This window comes from Eschrichtius robustus, chromosome 12, assembly GCF_028021215.1.
Source record: "Eschrichtius robustus isolate mEscRob2 chromosome 12, mEscRob2.pri, whole genome shotgun sequence".
NCBI lineage: Eukaryota > Metazoa > Chordata > Mammalia > Artiodactyla > Eschrichtiidae > Eschrichtius > Eschrichtius robustus.
Genome location: NC_090835.1, coordinates 37501677 through 37527708, shown reverse-complemented (window position 1 = coordinate 37527708; position 26032 = coordinate 37501677). Strand labels below are relative to the sequence as shown.

Here is a 26032-nt window from a genome sequence, read left to right as displayed (position 1 = left end):
ACTTCTCTCCACATTCCTTTGAAGATATGAATATAACTCTTTCCTCTCTGGAACAGAAGTAAGAGAGTTCTTACTATTGGGGGAAGAAAATTAGGAGTTGTGTACTCAGAGATGGGATATCATCAGAGGCTGTCCTTTGGACAGTGATTCAGAAACATGGGATCTGGTGTTGGCCTGTTGTAGTGTCAGACCTGGATGCTGGATAATTGCCAGTGTCATTCCTCTTTGGGGGTTTCCTTTGTATGTATTAAACTCCTTCTTAAAGAGCCCCTGGTTTATCAAGACTAGCAATTTAGTTTCTATTTGAGTCTAGGTTGCCTATGTACCTTGGTATATGAATGGAAACTCAGTCTAGTACATTTCTCATCATTCTTGCCGTCAGGTTGCTACCTAATTAATGAACAAAGTAAGGGACAAAGAAGTAAAGAGCATCGGTGATAAGCCAAAAGGGAATTGCTGTTAAAAAGCAAAGTGTGAGGCAAAACAACTAATGCTTGGCTCTGATTGCAGCAAAGGACAAAGGGGAAAAGAAACTCTTTGGCTTTGCATTCTCACCCCTGATGCGGGACGACGGCACCACCCTCTCAGATGATATCCACGAGCTCTATGTGTACAAGGTACAGAGCCTGGCTGTCTCTCACCCTGCTGAGACCACTCTCACACATGGTTCTCAGTTAGGTGGTTTTCACTGAGCGGGCCAGAGGATCCAGGGTAATGCGCTGGTTGAGACAGCAGGACAGCTGTGGGCAGTCTTTTGTCTTCTAAATGAGGTGAGCTTCCTCCCATAAGTAATGCCAGCAGGGCCTTTGTTTTCCACCTCCCACTCCACTAGTCATGGAAATCTATTACCAACCCCTCTGTGCTTTTATGGCCTTGGCTTGTTCATTCGGAGACCTGCTATTTGAGATTGGGGTTCTGTCAGCTGTCACAGCATAGCTGGCACTCAAGGTTGCCTGCATACCAGGTAGAGGCCACGAACCCCGCCATGTTCTCTTTAAAAGGCACGTGAGCCATTCTGGGGAAAGAAATGAAAAGCACTTTTAAAGTGCTTAGAAAGCACTCTTCTAAGAGGACCTGAGGTCCAAGGTCCAGCCTCAGGAAGATGAGAGTAAACATCAACTCAGAAATCCCCTGGGACCTGATTTTTTACAAGTGGCATGGTTCAAGAAACATTCTGTATTCTCTACTTTTGCCTATAGTGTGATGAGAATAGCACATTTAACAACCATGCTCTGTACCTGGGCCTGCCCTGCTGCAAAGAGGACTATAACGGCTGCCCTAACATCCCCTCCAGCCTCATCTTCCAACGCAGCACCAAAGAGTCTTTCTTCATTTCCACACAGCTCTCCTCCACCAAACTCACCCAGAATGGTAGGTGATGGTGCCTGCAGTGTGGTTCTCACTTGCTGGTTCATGTTGCTGATACATGTTAAAAGAGACAAATTATTGCTTTTTCATGCCACAGTGAGGGAATTCTTTTCATTTGAAATTGAAGGAATCATTTGGCAATAGCAGCCTATGAGATTTTCCATGGTTTTAGCAGCTCCTGAGTGACATTCAGACTTTACAGATGTGTCTTTAGCCTTTATCTCAGCATTCCAGAGGCTGTTATACTGCTCGTAGCTATTTCTGTCCTTCTAGGTCTCACCTGTCCTTGGCAGGGAGAGTCTGGGCTTTGCTTGTCCATAACATAGCCAGGGTTCACCGTCTTTTGGGCTTGCTTCCTAGTGGACCTCCTTGCTCTGCTGAAATGGAAGGCCTTTCCAGACCGGATCATGGACATCCTAGGGCGGCTGCGGCATGTCAGTGGGGAGGAAATTGTTAAGGTATGGCTTCACACAATTCACACATGCTACCTGAGCAAGAATCTGGGCAGAAGGCCTCACTTCCCCTTGATTTCTGCCAGTAAGCCTCTAAGACCATTTCTCAAGGTTTATAATTAGGTGAGTAGAAATAAAGGTATTTTTCTTTCTTAACTTCTTTTTTTAAAGTAGGTATCACATCAGGTTTATTACCTTTTAGAAACTACCTTTAAGGTTTAAGCTCTATTTTCTGTCTTGTTTTTCTTCCTAGAAAGCAAACTGGTAATTAAAGGGCAGTGATAAAAACACCCTCTCAGAAACAATCCCAGTGTGTGCTGCTGCCCACATGCCTTAGGTCTCCTCTCCCTTCCTCTCTCTTCCCTTACTTTGTAAACCTTTACCACAAATCCAGCCTGATGTCTTCTTGGCTCTACTCTCTTGATTATCTACAGGAACTCTGAATACTCTCCATTAACTGTAACTTGATTTTGCCCAGTCTCTCACTAGAGTCCGTAATAGGGGACCCTTCCTTACTCCCTTCCTCAATTGCTTTTTCAAGTACTTTTGTGACATTTCCTATCTAATGGCCTGAGCAGGCTGACAGCAACACTACCAGACCCCAGTTGTTTTCCATAGGGCTTCTCCGCAGTGTGTAGAAACCAGGTGTTTGCCCACCTGACTTTAGCTCAAGAAAACTCCCAGGCACTTCCTGATGGTGAAAGCCCAGTAGGTGGATTCTGCACAATGGACTGAACTCAACTGAGGAAAATGGAAGTGCTTTTGGTGATCAGCAAGGGCAATGGAATGTAGGATAGAGATTAAATGTCAAGAAGGCAACTTGTCTATCAGTGAGCATTCTTGGCTCTATCATTGCAAGTCTCAAATCTATTAGCATTGCACTGTCTGTACTTTCATTTTACAGCTCCGTTGACTCAATAATACACAACATGGTGTCTCCAAACGAGGAATAATTTTAAAGTCTGTGTATGGCTTCGTACTTTTATGAAGTCTTGTATGAATTTTGTGTTAATCAATTGATCAGAGTATCATAAATTTTTAAAAGAACTCTTTATACAAACAAGCTAATACTAGTTTTTGAAACTTAAGATAAATGCCCTTATACTCAGGGCATTTTTTTCCTTCTAAACATATGAAAAATTTAACCAGTAAAACAGACCAGGTATTAAGAAAAGTCTGTGATCTTTTTAAGGCTGAGTTGTTACATTCCCGACAAAAGAACATCCTACCAGCATTTCTGGTTTTAGCATCAGTATTTGTCTCAAGCCAGCCAGAGAGAATTAAAGAGATTACGCTAGCATTTTAATTAATTTTTACTTTTTATTGTAAGATTTCAAACATACCAAAAAAAGTTGACAGAATAGAATAAATAACCGTACATGTACCTATCCTATCAGTTACCCCTGACTGTCATCAGCCCATGGTCAGTCCTGCCCATAAACTCCTTATCCATGCCTTCTACCTTATATTGTTTTGAAATAAGTTGTAAACATTATATCATTAAATTGCATTTTGACCAACAGAATATTAGATTTGATTTTTAAAGACTGGGAGCATCTGTGAGTATTTATTATTCTCTCTTGGTTTTTGCATCTTAGAAAGGAAAAGGCACGTGCTCAAAAAAAAAATGGTGACTCCAGATATTTTACCCTCTTTGACAGCGCTCATCAGCTGCATTCTCCCTTCTCCTGGGATACTAATTTCTAGACCAAAGAATAGTTTCTGTAGTTAAGGCCTAGCTTGCCACAGCCTCATCCAAATGTCCTCTACAGAGTTAGGCCATAGAGGAGAACAAGGGGCTATCAAATTTTGGGGGACCCAGGAAAGTAAGCCCTTTTTCTCAAAATGGATTTGGCATCAGAATCACTTAGATTGGGACTTCCCTGGTGGCACAGTGATTAAGAATCCACCTGCCAATGCAGGGGACACAGGTTCGAGCCCTGGTCTGGGAAGATCCCACATGCCGTGGAGCAACTAAGCCTGTGAGCTACAACTACTGAGCCTGAGCTCTAGAGCCTGTGAGCCACAACTACTGAAGCCCGCACGCCTAGAGCCTGTGCTCCACAACAGGAGAAGCCACTGCAATGAGAAGCCCGCGCACCGCAACAAGGAGTAGCCCCCACTCACTGCAACTAGAGAAAGCCTGCGCACAGCAACGAAGGCCCAATGCAGCCAATAAATAAATAAATAAATTTATAAAAAAAAAAAAAAAAGAATCACTTAGATTGTCTTCATTTCAAAATTACTGTTCTACCTGGATGTCCTACGTTTTTTAAGTAATTGCTCTTTCCTTATAAGTTTAGCACTTACCCAATAGGAAGAGCCTCTTTAGGTCTCTCTTAGGGCCCTTTGGGCTGTAAGCAAACACCCCCACGTCCACCTAGTTATTTCTTGGCTAGGTGGAGGTGGGGTACTAGGTTATTTTTAAGTGGTGGTTTGAGATCTTAGGAGATCTTTGACTTCGTTTACTGGGAAATAAATTCATTGGTGTATGGAAGTTTGACCATGTGTCCGAGGTCCGAAGACCTGAGCCCTCTGATTTTTATGCTGTTGCAGTTTCTACAGGACATCTTAGATACGCTGTTTGTGATTTTGGATGATAATACAGAGAAATATGGCCTGTTGGTGTTTCAGTCTTTGGTAAGTCTCACCCTTCCTGATTTTTATTAATTATTCCTGTCACACATTTTTTAAAAATCTAAGGAAAGCAATTTATTAGAGTGAGTCAGCACAAGATGTAGATGTTTCCAATAGAAAAGGAACTGAGGAGTGTCACCCAAGGAGGACCAACAATCACCCTACCAGGCAGAGCCCTGCAAGATCAAATCTGGACTTCAACTTTGTAGTTTTGATACTCAGTCTCACCACTGTTACAGGGTTTCCTAGCCCCTGAAATAGTGACCTACACGAACAAAAGGCCCAGAGACTAATATAGGAAACAAGACAGCCTGTTTTTCCACTTACAAAAGTAGGATACAACCACCAGGAAAAGCAGAGACTCACTTGTGCTGGTGGAGCATCACACTCTCTCCCTCTGTGCAGTTGTTTGGGAACCAGAGTCTCAGAAGGTTGCTTAGTGTGAAAGGACAGTGATTTGGATGTTCAGTGCATTTTGTTGAATATATCCAGTCCTACAGGAGGGCTGTATGTTCAAGGAGAACCAGATACTCTGAGTCTACCTGATAGATGAGGAGCAGAGGCAAGAGTTAGAATGGTACTTGCAAGGTTTGCTTCTCTGGCTTTTCTTCTTCCTTGTTTCCCTGGCCAGCCGACCCTGTTTCCGAAGGGTGCAGCCTTTCATAGGCTGGTTTGGCTTAGAGGACAATATTTTTCTCTCTCTCTTTTCCAAGTTTTTTGAGACAACTTAGTGTTTATGACACCTACACAGGTACTTTGATTCCCCAGGTCCATATTGAACCACCTAGCATTCGTGAAGAGAGAAGATCAAAGTAACACTGGCATTGACAGATGAGTCCCAAGTTTGGAATAGGAGGCCAAGGATGTTAGGAATAGAACAAACATGACAGAAATACAGACACAGAATGGAAATCCTACATTCACTGGGAACACTGGAGAAAACACTAGCAGTTTGCCATTCCTTGAAGAATCAAGAGTTGTTTTCTGCTGGGGTTAGGTTTGAGGCCTCCAATGAATTCTGCTGCCCTCCATCTCTCCCAGGTATTCATCATCAACCTGCTCCGAGACATCAAATATTTCCACTTCCGACCTGTAATGGACACATACATCCAGAAGCACTTTGCTGGAGCCCTGGCATACAAGTAAGTTGCATTTGGCACCATCATTAGGACTTGTGTTTGACTAGAAAGACGGGCTTTTAAAAAGTTCAGTGGCAACCAACATTCGTTCAGCAGACCTTTTTTTTTTAAACTTCATTTACTTATTTTTTAACCCTGGTAAAATACACATAGCATAAAACGTATCATCTTAACCAATTTTTTGTTTTTATAAGGGTAACCTCTCTTTTTTTTTAAAAGAATCAATTTTATTTATTTATTTATTTTTGGTTGCATTGGGTCTTCATTGCTGCACGTGGGCTTTCTGTAGTTGTGGCGAGCGGGGGCTACTCTCCGTGGCGGTGTGCGGGCTTCTCATTGCAGTGGCTTCTCTTGTTGCGAAGCACAGGCTCTAGGCATGCAGGCTCAGTAGTTGTGGCACACGGGCTTAGTTGCTCTGCAGCATGTGGGATCTTCCCAGACCAGGGGTCGAACCCGTGTCCCCTGCATTGGCAGGCGGATTCTTAACCACTGGGCCACCAGGGAAGTCCCTTAACCATTTTTAAGTGTACAGCTCAGTGGCATTAAGTATATCTACATTTTTGTACAACCATCACCACCATTCATCTCCAGAACTGTTTTCATCTTGCAAAACTGAAGCTCTGTACCCATTAACCAATAACTTCCCATTCCCCCCACCACCACCCAGCCCTCGTGTAATCACCATTATAGTTTTTGTCTATGGATTTGCTAATCTAGGACCTCATATAAATTGAATCATACAATATTTGTCTCCTTGTGACTGGCTTATTTCACTTACCATAGCATGTGTCAGAATTTCCTTCCTTTCATTCTAAATAATGTTTATTATTTATATATTATAATATATATATAAATATATATATATTTATAATGAAACCACATACAGTGGTATGTATATACCACATTTTGTTTATCCATTCATCTGTTGATGAATGCTTGGCTATATTTATCCACCTTTCAGCTATTGTGAATAATGCTACTATGAACATGGGCATACAAATATCTCTTAGAGACCCTGCTTTCAAGTCTTTTGGGTATATACCCAGAAATGGAATGGGTAGATCATATGATAATCCTATTTTTAATTTTTTGAGGAACCACTATACTACTTTCCACAGCAGCTGCACCATTTTACATTCCCACCGATAATGCACAAGTGTTCTAGTATCTCCACATTCTCGCCAATACTTGTTACTTTCTGGTTTTTTCGTTTTTTGGTTTTTTTTTTTTTTTGTAGTAGCCTTTCTAATGGATATGAGGTGGTATCTTGTGGTTTTGATTTGCATTTCCCTAATGATTAGTGATGCTGAGCATCTCTTCATGTGCTTATTGACCATTTATATATCTTCTTTGGAGAAAAATCTATAAGTCCTTTGCCTATTTTTGAATCAGGTTGTTTGGTTGTTTGTTGCTGAGCTGTAATTTTGGATATTAACCCATTTTCAGGGATATGATTTGCAAATATTTTCTCCCATTGCCTTTTTAATCTGTTGATTGTGTCTTTTGATGCACAGAAGTCTTCAATTTTGATATAGTTTAATTTATCTAATTTTTCTTTCATTGCCTATGTTTTGATGTCTTATCCAAGAAATGATTGCTTAATCCAATGTTGTGAAACTTTTCTCCTATGTTTTTGTATAAGAGTTTTATAGTTTTAGCTCTTACGTTTAGGTATTTGATTAATTTTGAATTAATTTTTGTTTATTGTGCAACATAAGAGTCCAATTTTATTCTTTTGTGTGTGGATATTTAGTTTTCCCAATACAAGTTGTAGAAAAAGAATATCCTTTTCCCATTTAATGATGAAAATCATTTGACTGTATACATGAGGGTTTATTTCTGGGCGGTTTTATTCTATTGATGTATGTATCTGTCTTTATGCCAGTACCACCCTGTTTTGACTAGTCTTTATAATCAAAGTTAAAGTTACTCTTTGTAGCTTTGTAGGACGTTTGAAATCAGGAAGTGTGCATCCTCTAACTTTGTTCTTCTTTTTCAAGATTGTTTTGGCTCTTTGGGGTCCCTAGAGATTCCATATGAACTTTAGGATGGAGTTTTCTGTTTCTGCAAAAAATGTCATTGGGATTTTGATAGAGATTGCATTGAATTTGTAGATCACTTTGGATAGTGTTGACATCTTAACCAAATTAAGTCTCCCAATCCATGAACGTGGATGTCTTTCTGTTTATTATTAACTTCTTTAATTTTTTTTTTTCAGCAACATTTTGTTGTTTTCAAAGTATAAGTCTTTCACCCCCTTGGGTAACTTTATTCCTAAGTATTTTATTCTTTTTTGATGCTACTGTAAATGGATTGTTTTCTTAATTTTCTTTTTTGATTGTTCGTTGTTAGTATATAGAAAAGCAAATGATTTATATGTGTTGATTTTGTTGCAGTGTTGCTGAATTCATTTATTAGTTCTAACAGGGTTTTTTGTGGATTCTTTAGACTTTTCTACATACAAGATCATGTTAGCTACAAACAAAGATAATTTTACTTCTTCCTTTCCAATTTGGATGCCTTTTATTGCTTTTTCTTGCCCAGTTGCTCTTTCACTACTAATACATTGAATAGAAGTAGCAAAAGCAGGCATCCTTGCCTTGTTTCTGATCTTAGAGGAACACATTTCAGTCTTTTACCATTGAGTATGATGTTAGATGTTAGCTTTCCGCTGATGTTTTAAACTAGAGTTTATTACATAGTTGTCATACTTTTCCTTCTAAGAAATGATGGCAGAGCTGCTAAAAACATGTCTTGCTTTTTCAGTGAGAAACATGTGAATAGCTAACTATAGTACTGACAAATAAATATCAAAGAAAAGAAAAAGATAGTCAATAAAAGAGATAATATGAATAATAAACATGGGAAACACTCACAGGTTATCTAAAACCATTAAAGCAATTTTTAAAGTCACCATATTATTCTATGGAATGAGCACAAGTGTTTTTTTTAATATTTATTTATTTATTTGGTTGCATCAGGTCTTAGTTGCAGCAGGCGGGCTCCTTAGTTGCGGCACGTAGACTCCTTAGTTGTGGCATGCACATGGGATCTAGCTCCCTGACCAGGGATCGAACCTGGGCCCTGCATTGGGAGTGCGGAGTCTTATCCACTGCGCCACTAGGGTAGTCCCAGCACAAGCTTAGCAAACAAAACCGAAGGGTTCTGAGGCTGTGGAATCACTGGAACTCTGACACTTTGATGTCACTTTGGAGAGCAGGCACTGTGCTATATATTTTACATGTGTCATCTCATTAGAATTCACAGTTTGAGATGTACTGTTGTTTCCTCTATATTTTAAATGAAAAGAATGAGGACAGAGGATCCAAATAACTTGCCCAAGGATGCAAAGCTAGAAACTGATAGGCCTAAGATGCGAACTGTTATCTGACGAGGGCCTGCGCTCTTGCCCTGGGTACTCTTTTGCCATGTAAACGTGAAGGCCTTCTGACCCTGTAATCCCATTCCACTCAGATGACTTGGTCCTAAGGAAATAAGATCATTGGGATGGCAAGGAGGGGCACACCGGACTATACACCTTTATTCAGAGTCTGTTGTATGTTCTGGAGACTTAGCAGTTTTAAACAAAGCAAAACAAAACACACATCCAGTCCCAGACTTCGGGAAAACTTTCTTGTAAGCAGAAAAAATGTGTGTCAGGGAAAGTGGGAAAGAATGATTATAATTGCTGATTGAAATGTGGCAACTCTTTTTGGACAGGGAGTGTTGTCTGGTCTTGGATGATCTAAAGATTCCACAGCTGTATTGGATCCATCACTCCATTCTAGCTCATTAGCAGTATATTATTTCCTATATGGCTAATTCAGGACTGCAAATATTTTAGGCTGCATTGCTTTTGGATTAAAGTGGGGTTTCTGGAACTGTTCTTTTTCCTAGGGAGCTAATCCGCTGTTTGAAGTGGTACATGGACTGCTCAGCAGAACTGATTCGGCAGGACCACATTCAGGAAGCCATGAGGGTAATGTACTGAGCTTGCTATACAAAAAGGGCCCACCCCTGCAGAACTTTGCAAGTAGCCTCAATGGAGTAGTGTGCGGGACAAGTGTAGACAGCCAGTACACTGCTCTGCTTTCAGGAAAGACTGCCTTGATCCACATAACTGCCCTTTCCTCACTTTGATTTTGCCCTAAAAGGTCTTTATTCCTCATAATTTTATCTTAAAGCAGGAGGGAGGGATGATGTGCATGTGGCTCTGAGCCATCCTCCCTGCTTGGTTTTTACCAACAATGTCAGTCTTTGCTTCTACTGGCTAAAATATCATATCTCCTTCTAAGCCAGTGTTGGTGGCAACATTGATTAGAAATAAGATCTTCCAATACTTTTCCCTTCTTCAGTAGTTACTAAACATTGTTTTTTATAACTGTTTTAAGTTAAAAGAGCTGAGTGGATTCACTGTATGCAGATATGTTGAGAAGAAGATAATCTAAAAACCGTGACCAGGCAGCCCTTTGCATTGCTGGACAGCTCCACTTTACAGGGGACTGTCCTCATTGTTAGTTAACTATACTTTCTGGTAACTTCTTTTCATGGCTACTGCTTCTACTCTAGAGAACAGCCTATGAGAATGTTGATCCCTCTTTTGCTCAGCAGTTCTCCGTATAGCTATTTGAAGAAAACTTGTCGTATCCTCTGAGAACTCATTTAAAGCAAGTTCATGCTTGCTTGCTTGCTTGCTTGCTTTTTTGTCCGTCTTTTCTTGTTCTTGTGTTACTCTCTTTTTTTAGTTGCTTTTTAACCATGTCTTTCCCATCCTTTCTAGTTAGTAATAAAAGAAGAATGGCAGCAAAGTAGTTCTGCTTTCTCTCTGTCCTCTTTTAATATCCCATCATCTGCTCTAAGTACTTCTGGGCCTATGATTTTGTTATTCTTGTCCATGTGGTAACAGGTGAAACAGATGTTCCCCCAAGCATCATCAGGTTAAAGAGGCAAAATCAAATCATAAATCCATATTTTCCCTGCCTCTTCTTTGCACATTCTGTAAAAATGTAAGGCCACAAGTCTCACTTCTGTCTTCCTTCACGCAATACATGTCAGCTGAGCAATCAGCATGTCATGGGTGCTAAGATGCAAAGAGTAAGACTGACCTCTCCCCTTGAAGAACACATCCCCTGTGTCCTAAGGGGAATCAGGCTCAAACACAAGTGTGGAGCAGGGTTCTGAGTGTAATGTGAGGGCAAGCACTGGGTTCTGTTCTTCTCAACCCCAGCGCCTGTGAAGTGCCCTGCATAGTATTTGAGGGGATACAAGTTGAGTTAAATGCAAAAGATTCTATGTGAGTTAATAAATTAATTGCTTAAGGTTACTGGAGATGCTATCTCGGAAGTTTTCTCCTAAGAGTCATTCATTCAACCATGCATTCAGTTAGTATTGCTTGATACCTGCCATATGTCAGACACTGTGTTAACCACTGCGGATTCAGCAGGAGCCCAAGTAGAAAGGCTAGGCCTTCATAGCACTTCCATTCAAGTGGGGAAAAGACAGATAGTAAACATGTCAAACAGATAAATACACAAAGTAAGTGAGAAAAGAAAATTGATGATGCTATGAGGGAAATAAACAGGATCTTGGGATGGAATGGCTGGAGAGGAGGGTTTACTTCAGATCAAGACTTTAGGGAAAGCTTCTCTGACGAGGTGACCTGAGCTGAAATCAGTGTTAAGAACTGGGGGACACACATTTCAGACTGAGGAAACAGCATGTTTAAAAGCCTGGATGGGAAAGAGCTGGAGTTTTCAAGCAACCATAAAGTGGCTGATGTGACAAAAGCAGAAGCTTTCAAATATTAGGTTGGATGTGAGAGGTGGCAGAAAGGAAGACCTGAGGCTGGTTCCAGGGGTCTGGCTAGATGAGCTGGGTCGATGGCAGGGTCACCTATGGAGGTAGAAAACTCCTGGAGAATATCAGGTTTGGGTGGGGAAAAGGAAGAGTTCCATTGTGGGGGAGCACTTTTCAGGGGGTACTTTCATACTTGTTCTTACCTTTCAAATGTATTTGAGTGGCATCTGATACTAATGCATCTAGCCCAACAGTTTTATCAGGCCATTTCCACTTCTTCATCAAATTTCAGTTTACAAGTCCTCTTGACCAAATGTGTAAGTCTCTGTCTGATCCTAATTTCATCCTTATTCACAGAATGCGTATGCTTCTGACCTGGCATTTCTTATTCTGGTATCATAATCTGTGGACCAGGAAACCTCCTCTTCTTTATTGCTCTTGATTCAATACATCTTGCTACTTGTACATCATCTCTTCCTTTCCCTTTCAGAGTCATGACCTTCCAAAGTTATGCCACTAAAGAAGATGAAAATAAAGAGTCTTTTATTTTCTTACTTGGTTACATTATTCCTGTGTGAATGACTTACGAGGGGCTATCCTTGGTGGGTCTGAGGATGGCTTTTGGCAGGGCGTTCCAAAAAGGCAGCATACTTTTCACTGCTGAGCTGCATCAGGTTCTTACCAGGGAGCCAGGAAAGAGAAAGCACAATGATCTCCTTAGTGACAGAAAGGTTGTAATAACTTTTAGGATCTCTTTTCCGTTCAGGTTTATTAACTTAAGTAGAAAAAGACAGAGAAGCTGCTTCATCCATAGTTAAGTGTTCCATTGTCTCCACACCGGGTTGGGAACACCTGTAAACTTCAAACAACTTCCACAGGATCCGCCCTCACCTTTTATCCCACTCTTCTGCTCTCCTCTCTTTACCCAGTTGCATCTGTCACAGGTGGCCAGCTTCACCTGGTCCTGGCCATCAGCTGGTGCTGATGGTAAAAATCAAGAGGAGTAGGGAAAGGGGAAGTCAGGTAATGATGGATGACTGGAAGTGAGCTTGTTTTCCTTGCCCTCATCCAGGTGTTCACAGGCTGTCTTCGACGACAGCCTTGTACTCCTCTGCAGAGTGTTTTATATTTTAGGACTTAATGGAGGAACTGATCTCTCATACCCAGGAAGTGCAAGCGACTTTGCTGTCTGGTTCTGCCTCTCACTCTGAAACTAGTGGATGTTTTAAGCCACTCAGTACATCTCTTGTGGTAGTTGTTTCAAACTGAAAAAAAAAAAACACTTTCCTTTATAAATTTAGCAGAGACTTTCCAGGTTCTTTACAGACCAGGCATTAAATTTCCAGGTTATTTGTAGACCAGGCATTAAAAGGCTACTGAAACAGAGACTGTAGCATTTATGGAGATGAGGCCAAACACTGTAATTTATTCTACAGAATCCTCTGGTTCAGGCCTTGGAACACACATTTGTCTGAACTAGCCATTTTCCAGTGCCAACTGAGTTTAGTGTGGGACACATAAACACACACACACACACAAAGTTTTGCTTTGCTAAACCTGACAGATGAATAGATCATGAAAGTAGCTTGGGAATTGTTTCCTGTTATATAGTTCAAGTAACTGAGCTCCATATTTCATCCTTGGATAAGTTTCTCCTCAGTCTTCAATGTCTCTGCCTTTCCAGTGTCTGGGAAATCGTTAGCCTTTCTTTGATTAGAAAGTATAGTCTTGGATCTTGAATTCTCTTAAAAGAGAATTATTCAGCTCATAAGCATGGACCAAGCTGCAGGGACTCCTCAGAAACAGATTCTGCTCCCAAAACATGTTATGGGAGCTTTGTCTTCTGTATTGTTCATGAACTATTGATGGCAGGTGTCCTGGTCTGGAAGAGGATGGAAAATGGGTGGGTTAGGTCCACCAGCTCCTGTGCAACTAGCGGCAAGTTCTTCAGACTTGACCCCTGGTGAGAAGGCTGGCACGTGTCAGGGGCCAGCTGTTTCTCGAAGATGCAGAAGACTCCTTAAAGGACTCTTCCTTCTTGGAATAAATTTAAGAGAGGTTCTTATATCATTACCTTTGTAGCCTTTTATTTCCAGACCTGAGAAAAATGAGAGAAATTTAATTTTCTTTTGATCCTATATGGTCTTGAATTCAACTGCTTCCATAATAGTCTGTGGTTATACACTTCCATAACCACATGAAATAATTTGATGATTCTCTCAGTACATAGACAGTTGCTGCTCAGTGACCATTGGAGTTTTGAGAAAAGGTTTAGTTCACTACTAAATATAAAGTAGATAACTAATAATAGCCTGCTATATAGCACAGGGAATTCTACTGAATACTCTGTAATGACCTGTACAGGAAAAGAATCTAAAACAGAGTGGATATATGTATATGTATAACTGATTCACTGTGCTGTACAGCAGAAACTAACACAACATTGTAAATCAACTCTACTCCAATAAAAAATTTTTAAAAATTAAACTGCTTGTCTCCATAGTTGGAATTGTCCACCTCCCAATTTTGGTGTATAATTTTCTGGTACTCCACCCTTCATTCCCTCATATGTTAGCTTCTGGACATCATTAACACCTCTCTATCCCTTTTTCTCCTACACCTCCAGGCCTTGGAGTACCTTTTCAAGTTTATTGTGCAGTCAAGGATCCTGTACTCACGTGCCACCTGTGGGATGGAAGAGGAGCAATTCCGGTCCAGCATCCAAGAACTTTTCCAGTCCATCCGGTTTGTGCTCAGTTTGGACAGCAGAAACTCAGAAACACTCCTTTTCACTCAGGTCTGTGAGCTACAGGAAAGTTTTGCTGCTGGATTCTTGTCTGTCTTAGCAGGTGGTTTCTTTGTCCTCTGGCTTCCAGAGTCAAAGAAGCCCTGCCAAGCTCCTGTGTTTTGGGTAAGGGGTGAGTTATAAGGAAATACCTAATAGAATAAAATGCTGCTTTTACTTCAAAGCCAGCTATGCCCCAGCTTCCAAATATAAGACAGCCCAGTGGCTTTATGGTGGAGAAGAAGCACAACTTTGCCCTCTTTAGACCAAATTTATTTAGCTACCATGCTATTAGTTGTTCATGAACATCTTATTTATAGAGGATATTCAGAATGTATAGAGAATTTTATTTCCTAGCCACTGTATTAATTTTAAAAACCTCAGGTTAGTATTGGTCCATCCTAGCAGTTAAGAATGAAATAGGTTGAAAAACAGCAGAAATAACTAGAAAACTTTGGCTAAGAATTAGGATTAGATTCTATTGGAAATACCAGTGTGGGAAGGAAGTTGCTTCCTTATATTAAAAATGTCTGGCCAGCTAATCAGTTACCTTTTACATGCAACCTTACCCTAGAAGGGATCACGGATATTGTTCATTACCCCAGTCACAAAGGGGTTATTTTTGCTTATAAATAAATGTCAGAATTTTATCTAATGAATTTCACTTCTTTGATTTTTTTGAAGCCAATTATTACATCAAAACCTATGAGCAAAGACCAGACAGCCTTTCTCATGTCCATTCATTCAGTCACTGCCAGGTCTGTCAGTGCAAATGTATGTTTAACTATCTCGTTTAAGATTAGAATAGTCTGCTTTTTTTGTTTTCCACTTGCTTCTATGTTGCCCCTTGGCCCAGAGAACAGGTGAGCAACTGGGTGATAGCCTCTATTAAAGAGTGGAATACATCAAGGTCACCAGGTATCTCTATAAGAAAGGCTCCTTCCATGGTCTCCCCTCCTGAACACCCCAAGCCAGTCATCTTTCTCCTTCCTTCCTCTCCCCCAGCCTATCTGTTCCTGCCAACCAGGGCCCAGGACACCTACTCCTCCCTCAGCCTGTGGAGATATGGGGAGCTAGCAGAGCAAGCCAGATAAGCTTTCTGAGAACTCAGGAATGCCCTGTACTCAATGGCATGTTCCTATCACATCAGGATAAATAGCTTAGTTGTAGTCTTATCTTAGACCTGAGTCAGAATCAGACCTGCTTCTTTGGTGCCAGGCTCATGTTTCACAGTTTCAGAACTTTCAGCAAGTATGCTATTCAGTTAGACTTTATATCTTTGATTCTGACCACTAGGAGATGTTATGGTGCAAGTGTCCTTCTGTTCCGATGCCATAAGTATAGGAAATTTCACCATTTAAGAGAGCAAATCAGCTACTGTTTGTTGTTGATTATGAAATACCTGCTTTTTTGGGAATTCCCTAGCAGTCCAGTGGTTAGGACTCGGCACTTTCACTGCCATGGCCCCATGAAACTGATGATGAAGCATCAGTTTCATCAGCCATCATGCAAGATGCCAGTGGCCCTTCAAATGCAGAGTTTTTGGTAAACTCTGTTAGAGAATGCAGCCAGAACCTAGGCCTACAATCCCTGGTTGGGGAACTAAGATCCTGCAAGCCACACAGCGCAGCCAAAAGGAAAGGAAAAAAAAAGGAAATACCTGCTTTTCCCCCTTTGTCTTTTGTATCTAGTTGCTTATGATGATAGTTTTTGTGCTGGTTCTAATTACTGCAAAATGATTTCCTTGATATCCCAGGGAGTTATAAATCTGCAGATAGAATTCATAAAAGTTCAGTCCTTGGTCCTGGCCTGAACATAGACTGCAGTATGACAGACCCATTTCCCCATGTGATAAATTTTCACTCACTCTAGGCCAGTGTCTTATTGCCTGTTGAAGCAGTCAGGAAAAACAGCTCCCCACCCTGCCCCCCAAACTGCCACTTAGGAAGAGCGCACTCTCACCTCGTCTCAAGGTGACACTCCATTTCCCTTTGTAAATCTCGGCTTAATAGTGTAAGAGGACTGAGAAGTACGAAGAGCCTCCTTCATGCTGCTTCCATTTAGACAAGAGAAATGAACAAGAGCCAGCATTTATTGAAGGTCTATTGTGTGCCAGGCAGTCTACTGGAAATTAATTTTATGCACCTAAACTTTTTCCTCATACCAATACGAGGAGAAAAGTAATAGCATCATCCCCATTTTATAGATGAGAAAAGTGAGGATTACGTAGTAACTCACCCAAGGTTATGTGGCAGATAAGTAGTAACGCTGGGATTTAAACTCATGTCTGTCCAATTCCAAAACTCATTCTCTTGCTCCTAAACTATTCTGCCTCCCAAAGGCTCAGATTGTTCTCAAGAGGTTACCGTATGGGTCTGCCAGAGCTAAGATCCTAGGAGAGAATTCTCCAAACACACACATACTCCACTTGTCCAGGCCATCTAGGTCTCTGAACTCTATGCCAACATTATCAGCAGTCCTCAAGAGTTCATGGCTGACTAAATCCACACATTCTCCATCCTTTTGGATTTACACTTGAAACTGCCAGGCCTCACACGTGAAGGAAATAATCTACAAAGTCTTTAGATTTCATGGTTTCAAATAAATGACACTATTCTGGGGAAATGGTCCAGTTTTCAGAGCTGGATTGCTGGCTGCAGGACTGTGAATGGAGTTCACCTAGTGCTGCTTGATGGTGCTCAGTTATCTTTGCCTACGTTCTTTGAGAGCTTCCTGGCTTGAATTTGGGACTGAAACTGGAAAGTCGAGAGCTTGATCATAGAGACAGACAAAAAAGTTAAATCCATTTTATGAGCAAAAACAGCTATGGATGTTAAGCGCTAGAGTTAATTTCTCTATATATTCCCTTCTCTTGCCAGCAAATGCCTTGGCAAGTTCTGAAAGCTTCAAGCGGCCTGGGCCCCAGTAAATTCTCTTGTTTTGGTTTCCTTTTTGGTTCTCCCTGCTCCATGCCCTAAGAGTGCTGCAGGGATGGGTGGAGTCCAAGGCCAGGGAGGAGCCCATTCGAGGCAGGGGTGCTGCAATGACTTCTCAACCTCTCACCACCATGTATCATTGTCTAAGCATGCAAGATAGGTGCATACCTAACTCTGAGCTAACCAGAGCTTCACTTGCTTCTGCAGGCTGCACTTCTCAATTCCTTCCCAACGATCTTTGACGAGCTGCTGCAGATGTTCACTGTGCAGGAGGTAGCAGAGTTTGTGAGAGGGACTCTGGGGAGCATGCCCAGCACTGTGCACATTGGGCAGTCAATGGATGTGGTCAAGCTGCAGTCCATTGCCAGAACTGTGGATAGCCGCCTATTTTCTTTCTCAGGTAAATCAAGTTGGGATGAGAGTCAGACTCACCTTTCTTCCTTATCAGGGTGTTGGCCAAGTGGGAAGCAAAGCATCAGTTTCATCAGCCATCATGCAAGATGCCAGTGGCCCTTCAAATGCAGAGTTTTTGGTAAACTCTGTTAGAGAATGCAGCCAGAACCTAGGCCTACTGCCTTACTCACAATTTATTCCTAGGGACCCACATGGGGTGGCCTGCCTCCAGGCCCACAAGTCTAGCCAGCTGCCAAGAATGGGGCCTGCCATAGCCCCAGCAGGATGAAAAAGCAGAAGGAAAGGAGGGGGAACAAGAGAGAAAGGTCTAGCCCAAGGGGATAGGATAAGTCAAGGAAATAAAAGAGACCCTGAAAGGGGGGCGCTGAGGACCCACTATACTTTCTTTGTTCCTTTCCTCACCAGTCAGATAGATTCCTTTTCCTCTCTCTGAAGGAGCTTCTAAAGATTAGACAAAGTGATGGACAGGGAGCCCTCCACACTCCAAAAGAGGTCAGGACAGCCTAACAAATACCGTCAGCAGGCCAGACTGTCTTTCAGACGGAACCCCCGGATTCATACCTGAAACCACATTGAATGTGATCAAATACTCAATAGTCAGATGTTAAGATCAATGTGAGCCTGATCCTTTAAGCAGAATATCACTATTGTGGAATAAATTTCTAGGGCACAGGAATAAATCTGAAATGCTAGTAAAGCAATTATTATTAGAATTTTTATAATTAGAATTTTTTGGTAGTAAAATATTTTAAGTTTGACTTTTAAAGTATAAGAACAATAATTTCTCAGCCCAGAGCTACACACATTTGCAGTACTAAATAAATACTCTCTTTAACTTAACTCTACCTGTGTAAAGTATTGCTGATGGTAAAGCTGCCACCAAGAAATTCAGCTTTTCTCCACCTATAACTTTTTATGGTAAACACTTTTCTCTTCATCAGTTCTTGGATTGAAGATAACATCAATGGTTTGGACATACTTTCACTGAAGCCACTGCATACACTCAAGCTTTGAGCACTGCCTAAAGCAGATGCTTTCTGAATATATGGGAAGGCGGACAGCAGACTGCCCCCATTGACATAGTTATTTCTAATACTTTTGCATGTACTTGCTGCTTCCCATAATCACTTAAGAAAAATTATTCTTATGTGGCTGGAACTATGTAATTGGATATTGAGATAATAAGCCACCACCAAATTTTCACTTGCATCTCACTTTCATTGAATGCCTGAGTTGAAGCATCTTCCCTGAAGCAGGAAGGCTTTTACCAGCGGTGTCATTAACCAACACATATTCTCAGAGCGTATCAGTTTGTTTTCTTCATCAGCAGACTCCAATAACAAACTACTATTTTGTCTGCAGGCAGCTGTTGGTTGTTACAAATCTTGCTCTGTTGGTATTTTGGTCTACAAAATACAATATGAACTTCTCTTTTATCCAAGCATCCTTTTAAACATAGAATAGCTGTCATTCCATTTTATTTGAACATATTCTAAGTGTTTGACAAGGCAGTCCCCACAACCTCTTGTATGTTATGTAGTTTGTCTTTTGCTGAAAAAGATTTTCATTCTGAATTTCATCTGGAATACTTAATTATGGTCAAATATGAATAATAAATCCCAAATGCCTTGGCTTGTTTGTGTTACTGGTAGTCGGACTGAATCATGCTGGCCAGGTATGGTGGTACTTTTATCACACAGTCATTGACCACATTGGAGTGCAAGATACCAGAAACATGTTCCCACTTGTATTTCACCTTCTCACCACACCTGTGAAGTCATAGATGGGGGAATTTAAGCCCACAGGAGGAGTCAACCTGCCTAAAATCTTAGAGTGAATTAATAAAAGAGCTTGATTTAGGATTTAGCCTTCTTGAATTCGGAGTTCTAAATATAGTCACCCCCTGATGAAAATATTATTCAGGTAGCATTGAAGAGAAAAGAAAAGAAAAACATTTTAATGTATGCAGTAGGATTGACAATGAGGTTTAGCTGATTATCGCAGGCTTATGACAAGATAAAAGTCCTGCTTCTATTCCTTTCATTGCTGTGGATACATGTAGCATCCCACAAGCCTGAGGGGAAAAGGAGGCAGGCCCGACGGCTGATGCAAAGTGCGTAACTTATGGGGGTGGAAGTGCCAGGCCGCCATCCAGGGCATTGTGAAGAGGGACCATTTATAATCCATACCAAGTCTGTAAGTTCAATCAGTGTAGTTCAGGGCTTCCCTGGTGATGCAGTGGTTAAGAATCTGCCCGCCAATGCAGGGGACACGGGTTCAAGCCCTGGTCCAGAAAGATCCCACATGCCGCGGAGCAGCTAAGCCCGTGTGCCACAACTACTGAGCCTGCGCTCTAGAGCCCGCAAGCCACAACTACTGAGCCCACGTGCCACAGCTACTGAAGCCTGTGTGCCTAGACCCCATGCTCTGCAACAAGAGAAGCCACCACAATGAGAAGCCCGCGCACCACAACGAAGAGTAGCCTCTGCTCGTTGCAACTAGAGAAAGCCCGCACGCAGTGACGAAGACCCAACACAGCCAAAAATAAATAAATTTATTTATTTAAAAAAAAAAATCAGTGTAGTTCATAGAACTGTGTCATTTAAATGGGGTTTTCACTGTAATCTGTGCTTTTAATTTGGAGTCTAGTCAGTAAAGAGATTTTATTTGGAAGCAGTCTCCTAACATTATCCTGAATAACATGCCCTAGATATTTAGGCCTGAAATGAGAAAGAAGGAAAGAGAGATAGAAAGATAATGCTGTGCAATGTCTTAAAATGTCCAGGAAGTGGGCTCTTAGGCCCACATAAGGGAAGGGGGTGATTTCCAGCTTGGCTGCAGTCTCAGCCCCACCTGCTTTGAGACCAGCTGCATCCCACATTGCCACTTGCTTCCAAAGGTAGCTGGTTCTCCTCTGAAGGGCTTCTTCACCTTTGTGTTTTCTCTCTCAGAATCCCGCCGCATCCTGCTTCCTGTGGTTCTCCATCACATTCACCTTCACCTGAGACAGCAGAAAGAGCTGCTAATCTGCTCAGGGATTCTTGGCAGCATCTTCTCCATCGTCAAGACCAGCTCTCTGGTAGTGGCCCTAGACCCGCTCCACTCCCCACCCTAAGCTCTGTCCCTCTCTTGTGTTACTTTAGCCAGAGGCAGACCAACAAAGATCACTCTGTACACTTCCCAGTCAGAGAAGCTTTCATCTGTGATGGGGGTTCCCAAGTGAATGGAGGCCTCCCTATGTGTGCCCAGCAGGCTTCTCAACACAACAGTCTTGCTATGTTAAAAAATTGTACTGCCATAAATACACCCAGAAACATAAGTCATCTGTAGTACCAAAAAGCCCAATCCTGTGCATGCTCTATTTCTGTCAAAAGGTATTACTTCTGTATTCCTGGGAGTGTTCTAAGGATACTCAGGCACAAGCACAGGGAGGCAGGCCCAGGCTGAGAGGCAGCTTGCTCATTCAGACTTTTCTGGCAGCTTCCTGGCAGCTTGATTCCACCCACATGGCATTCCTATACCATGCCAGATGAGAGCAGGGTGTACGAGAGATAAATGTTGTCCACAAGAGTTCTGAGCCTCATGGGATGGTAGAATTGTACTTTAGGGGTCAGGTTTCAACTAGTAGTGCTTTTGCCTATTTTCTTTCTTCTTTATTTTTATTTTTTAGAAGAGATCTGTGGTAGGAGGGAAGGGAGGTAGGAAAGGAGGGAAAACATGTATCAGGCATGAATAAGGGTAGGAATTTATTTTAATTATATTTATTTTATATATTTATGATAATGGAAGAAATGCATATTTCTTTTAGAAAATTTGGAAACTATAGGAAAATATAAAGAAATTTAAAACAAGAATGAGTTTTTAATTATGCCATCTTATTAAGTTGAGGTAAGGTTTTTGGAGAATAAAATTTCAAGTGCATTTAAAATGAATGCCAGTAGCCAAGTGATAGGAACATACGAGGTTAGGTTATCCAGGAAGATAGAGCAGGAGAGATGCTGAAAAGAAAGAGTGTGCTTGGTTTGAACAGGATACAAGGACTCAATAGGGGGCTCTGGTATCCAGACTTAAAGTACCATCTGGTGGTGGGGGCCCAGCTTGGCAGAGTGACTGTGATGGTTGTAGTGGCCCTTTTGTTTGATCTTGGCTCCAGGCAAGGCCTGGCAGCTCTCTTTCCCATCAGGCCTCAGAGAAGCAACACCAGGCACATAAGGTGTACTGGTAACCCAGGGTCAGACTTGGGATGGGAGGCTTACTGCTAAAGGAAAGAGAGAAATTGAACGGGAAAAGAAAGGGTAGGGGAGGAATGGCAGAGGAATGGGAACAAGTAAAAACCTGAAGGAGATGATCTGGTTGTGTTTGTGGGGCTAGAGAGTCAAGTGCAATTAGTTGCTTACAACTACTCAAAGAGCCATCACAGGTTTTAAGAGTGTTATGATCAGTTCAGCAAATGAGAAAGAAGACTTTGGTCCCAAGAGCTGCTCAAATTTTTCACGTGGAATGGGGCTCAGTGTAACTATATTGAATGGATGGAGGGTGGGTGAAATTTAAGCTCCATGAAAGCAGAGATATTACCTTTCTTGTTCACTTCTGTATACTCAGTTCTCAAACAGTGACTGGCACATGGTAAATACTTACTGAATGGTGGGTTGATGGATGGATGGACATTTGGACCAGTAATAATATAAAGAGACTGGAGAAGAGGCAATGGGAATCTCTTTGTGAGATAATGAAAATCAAGTTACAGGGTTTGAGATTGCATGTGAGAGGTCTATAAAAAGATAGCACAGACTCTGCCTAAATTCAGAACCTGGTGACTGGGAAGCAGCCCTTAGTGAGGAGGCGTGCTCCGTTGTTTTTGTGAGGCTGCCTGAAAGAGATGCACTGAGACCAGAGTCCTTCTGGTGGACCAGGGAACGTGAGCAAGAATGCCAAGGAGCTAGAAGTGGCATATCTGGGCAGCAGTCAGGCCTGGCAAAAATTGAGGTCACTCAAGGAGAAAATGGTTCTCAGAAAGACTGAGATACTTCTGTGTGCATTAGCAATAGTAAAGGTGCTGCCACCACACCCCGTGGTGTGAATTCTTTACCATTTTCTCAAAATGTTAGTCAGCAGTGCTGTGCTTCCTCCTGACTTTTCTAGGAAAATCAAAGAAAACATTTAACTTAGAACCTTCACTTCTGCCCTGTATATTGAAATTAATGTATTTGTCTGAGGTTCACAACTGTGGGTGTCAGGGTGGTGCTACGTTAGGGTAAGGCCCCAGCCACCAAACCAACGCAGCAGCAGCAGGTGTGCCTCACCTCCTTTCAGAGCCATTGTTCCAGGTTCCTTGACACTGCATACCAGTGAGGCCAGGAGCTCAGTGTTGAGAATTAAGTCAGAAGACCACTCCTGATGTGGCTGACTTAGTAAGTACTGGCAGCTGCACGTCAGCAGGTCTGGCACTAACGGTGTGCTCTCTCGCTGCTCACTCCAGGAGGCAGATGTCATGGAGGAGGTAGAAATGATGGTGGAGAGCCTCTTGGACGTGCTCTTACAGACTCTGCTCACCATCATGAGCAAATCGCACGCTCAGGAGGCGGTAAGAGGGCAGCGGTGCCCGCAGTGCACAGCGGAGATCACTGTTAGTAACTAACATTCAGGTTTTCTTGCTTTCTTTTCTAACCTGGGGTTCCTCCACACCAAACCTCATCTCACCATCACACCACCTTCATCTCAGCTTCCCTTCCTGCCTGGTTGTCAGCATGCTGCCCTTTTTCCTTCTCGAGTCAGACTCCATCTCCACTCTGAACGCTCTAGGTGCATACTCACAGGAGTCTACTTCGGGGCAGAGCCAGTGATGCTTCCTGTCCTGTTTTCCTGCACACCACCTCCATTGGCCTTTGCATTTGAGCCAAGTCATTTTCTATAATGTGGAATAAAGCAAAGACATAGTAAGAGGTTGAAGGTGAAAAATATAGACTATTCCTTCTAGGAGCAGGCTCTTATAAATGATGTGCATGACAGTTATTTTCTCACAATTTGCTTGTACCTACACATTAGTCGCTTTTGTCCATAGTGTTTGTATCTAAATGTCTAGTATCAGGAGAAACGTGATGAGGTAGAATTGGGCTGGCATTACTGAACAATGATATCCTATGATCGAATTAGAAGAGAAACAGACTGGGAAAGCTTCTCAGGTGTGGCAAAGAGACACCCCCCAGAACCCCCACCCCTATACAGAGTGGACTTCTTAGCCCTGATGTTGGAACATGATAACCAGATTGTTTGGAATCTTCTAGTTGGCAGGTGGAAGACTACAATGATCCCTTTGTAGAAAACCTTCTATGGGAGCAAGCCAAGCTCCAGCATGTTAGGGAGAGCAAAGAGCAGACGTGAGTTCTGGAGCATTGGGCTTGGAAAGAATATCTGCTCTCTTAGGAACCCCTATTCAGGACACCCTCACTGTAGGTAAAAACATATGCACCCTGGCATGTCCTGGCAGCCCATCCTTCTAACCAGCAATGACACAGTGCTGGCTGTGGGCCAGATCCTGCTTTATGCACTCTACAAATATTAACTCATTAGCAATACTAAAGAAGTGATCTATTTTATATGGATTTAATGAAGATGATAGCAACAATTTATTGAGCACGGCTTTATGTAGTGAACTGTTTACTTAAATGCTTTATGTACATTAATGCATCTGATCCTCACAACAAATCTATAAATTATGGCTTATGTCCATTTTTTTCAAATAAAACTGAGGTTCATGTACCTGTATATATTTTAAATACATGTATGTATAATAATTTCATGAGTCTAAAAAGGATCTGAGAGACTAAAAAACTGTTGTCAAATTCCCATGAGTTTAAAAACATTTGAAAACTGCCCAAATGAAGTAATTTTTCCTCCATCCCTTCTAAGGAGGCAACCTTGTAAGAGGAAGCCATGCTCAGCTGCCCCGTGCCAAAAATTTCCATGAGATGAGTCTTTGGAGTCCTTAAGGTGGGGTTTTCATCCATGTACCCCAGTTGGAACTTGAAATTTTAAAGACTCATTTTTTTATCTTTAAATGTTTACTTAAAGCCATTAGCTCATCTACTCATAAAGGTCCGTTTTGACTCTTCTGCTTTCCAGAGAGTTATGTTGATCTACCGTGTTCCATCTGCCTGGTCCAGTAATCACATGTAAGCTCTGGGAGGTCCCCAAGGAGATCCTTGTAGAAGGGCTTCTCCAGCCCAGCAGGATAGGCAGAGCCCAGATTCTGTCCAGAGAAGGCTGAGAGCCCTGTTCCCAGTAGCCCCTCCAGACTTCAGTATGGTACCCTGGCAACATATAATGACAAAGGACTATGAAGCCAAAACTTTCCTAGGAAAAAGCTAGACTATCTGTCTTACTTGGCAGTACTTCTTCGTTATAGGTTAAGGTTTTTCAATTAGCCCCATGCTGCAGAGGTCTTATTAAAACTCCCAACCCCTCAGGGCCCCCTTAGCTGAAAAGAAAATTCATATTCAGGGCCAGAGTTGTCACCTTCCCTTTCATGATCATTGGGGCCATCTCAGACCCTTCCTTCTCTCCTTGCCCTCTGTGGATTGGGGGAACACAGCTCTTGTCATTGGCTTTGCTAAGTGTTTTTTGGGTTGGTCCCCAGGGCGAGTATGTGTCCTGCCTTCTCTCATTGCTCCGCCAGATGTGTGACACCCATTACCAGCACCTCCTGGACAACTTCCAGAGCAAAGATGAGCTCAAGGTAGGCAGAAAAACATTGACCTTTCACCCGGGAAAGGAAGCATGCAACTAAGACTACCCAGGAGTCTTTCCCCTGCCAGAGGGTGAGTGCAAGTGGCCAGTGTTGCCAAGGGTATAAGATGTACCAGCCTCACTTTACAGCTGACTGCATGGCTTCCAGAAGCTGAAAGCCAACAATATTCCCACAGATCCAGACCCCAGTAACATTGGCAAGTTTTCCCTGACTGGTAGCAGCCCTGTGACCATGTGCCTCTATGAGAGGCTACTCTGGGCCACACTGGTTGTCAGCAAACCAGGACTCTTCCCTTTCTTATGAACTCAACAGATGATTTGTAGATTGCTCATGAAACAGGCTTCACAAGACCTATCAATGTTCCAGCTGTCTTTTTGCAGAGAGTGATAATCTGATCCATAATTCATATGGAAATGTGAGGAACTCAGAATAGCCAAATGGTCTTGAAAAAGAAAACAAAATTGGAGGATTCACACTTCCCAGTTTCAAAACTTACAACAAAATAACAGTAATCAAGATTGGTACTGACCTAAAGTTAGACAGATAAATCAATGGAATTGGATTGAGAGTCCAGAAATAAACCTTTATATTTACAGTCAATTGATATTCAATAATGGTGCCAAGACAGTTTCAATGAGGAAAGAAGAGTCTTTTCAACAAATTGTGCTGGGACAACTTGATATCTACATGCAGAAGAATGAAATTGTACCCCTACTTCACACCATATAAAAAATTAACTCCGAAGGGATCATAGACCT

General features: G+C 42.0%; 1 protein-coding gene across 1 annotated transcript in view; it reads left to right on the top strand.

Moving 5' to 3' along the window:
• DOCK3 (dedicator of cytokinesis 3) overlaps nt 1-26032 on the top strand; it is a 349841-nt gene that overhangs the window by 267755 nt on the left and 56054 nt on the right. Inside the window, exons 16-26 of the mRNA XM_068559156.1 lie at nt 511-617; nt 1200-1371; nt 1729-1826; nt 4377-4460; nt 5499-5599; nt 9494-9575; nt 14019-14189; nt 17321-17513; nt 20479-20606; nt 23007-23153; nt 25164-25262. Of these exons, the coding sequence (XP_068415257.1) occupies nt 511-617; nt 1200-1371; nt 1729-1826; nt 4377-4460; nt 5499-5599; nt 9494-9575; nt 14019-14189; nt 17321-17513; nt 20479-20606; nt 23007-23153; nt 25164-25262 (1382 nt within the window). The remainder of the gene's footprint in view (nt 1-510; nt 618-1199; nt 1372-1728; nt 1827-4376; nt 4461-5498; nt 5600-9493; nt 9576-14018; nt 14190-17320; nt 17514-20478; nt 20607-23006; nt 23154-25163; nt 25263-26032) is intronic.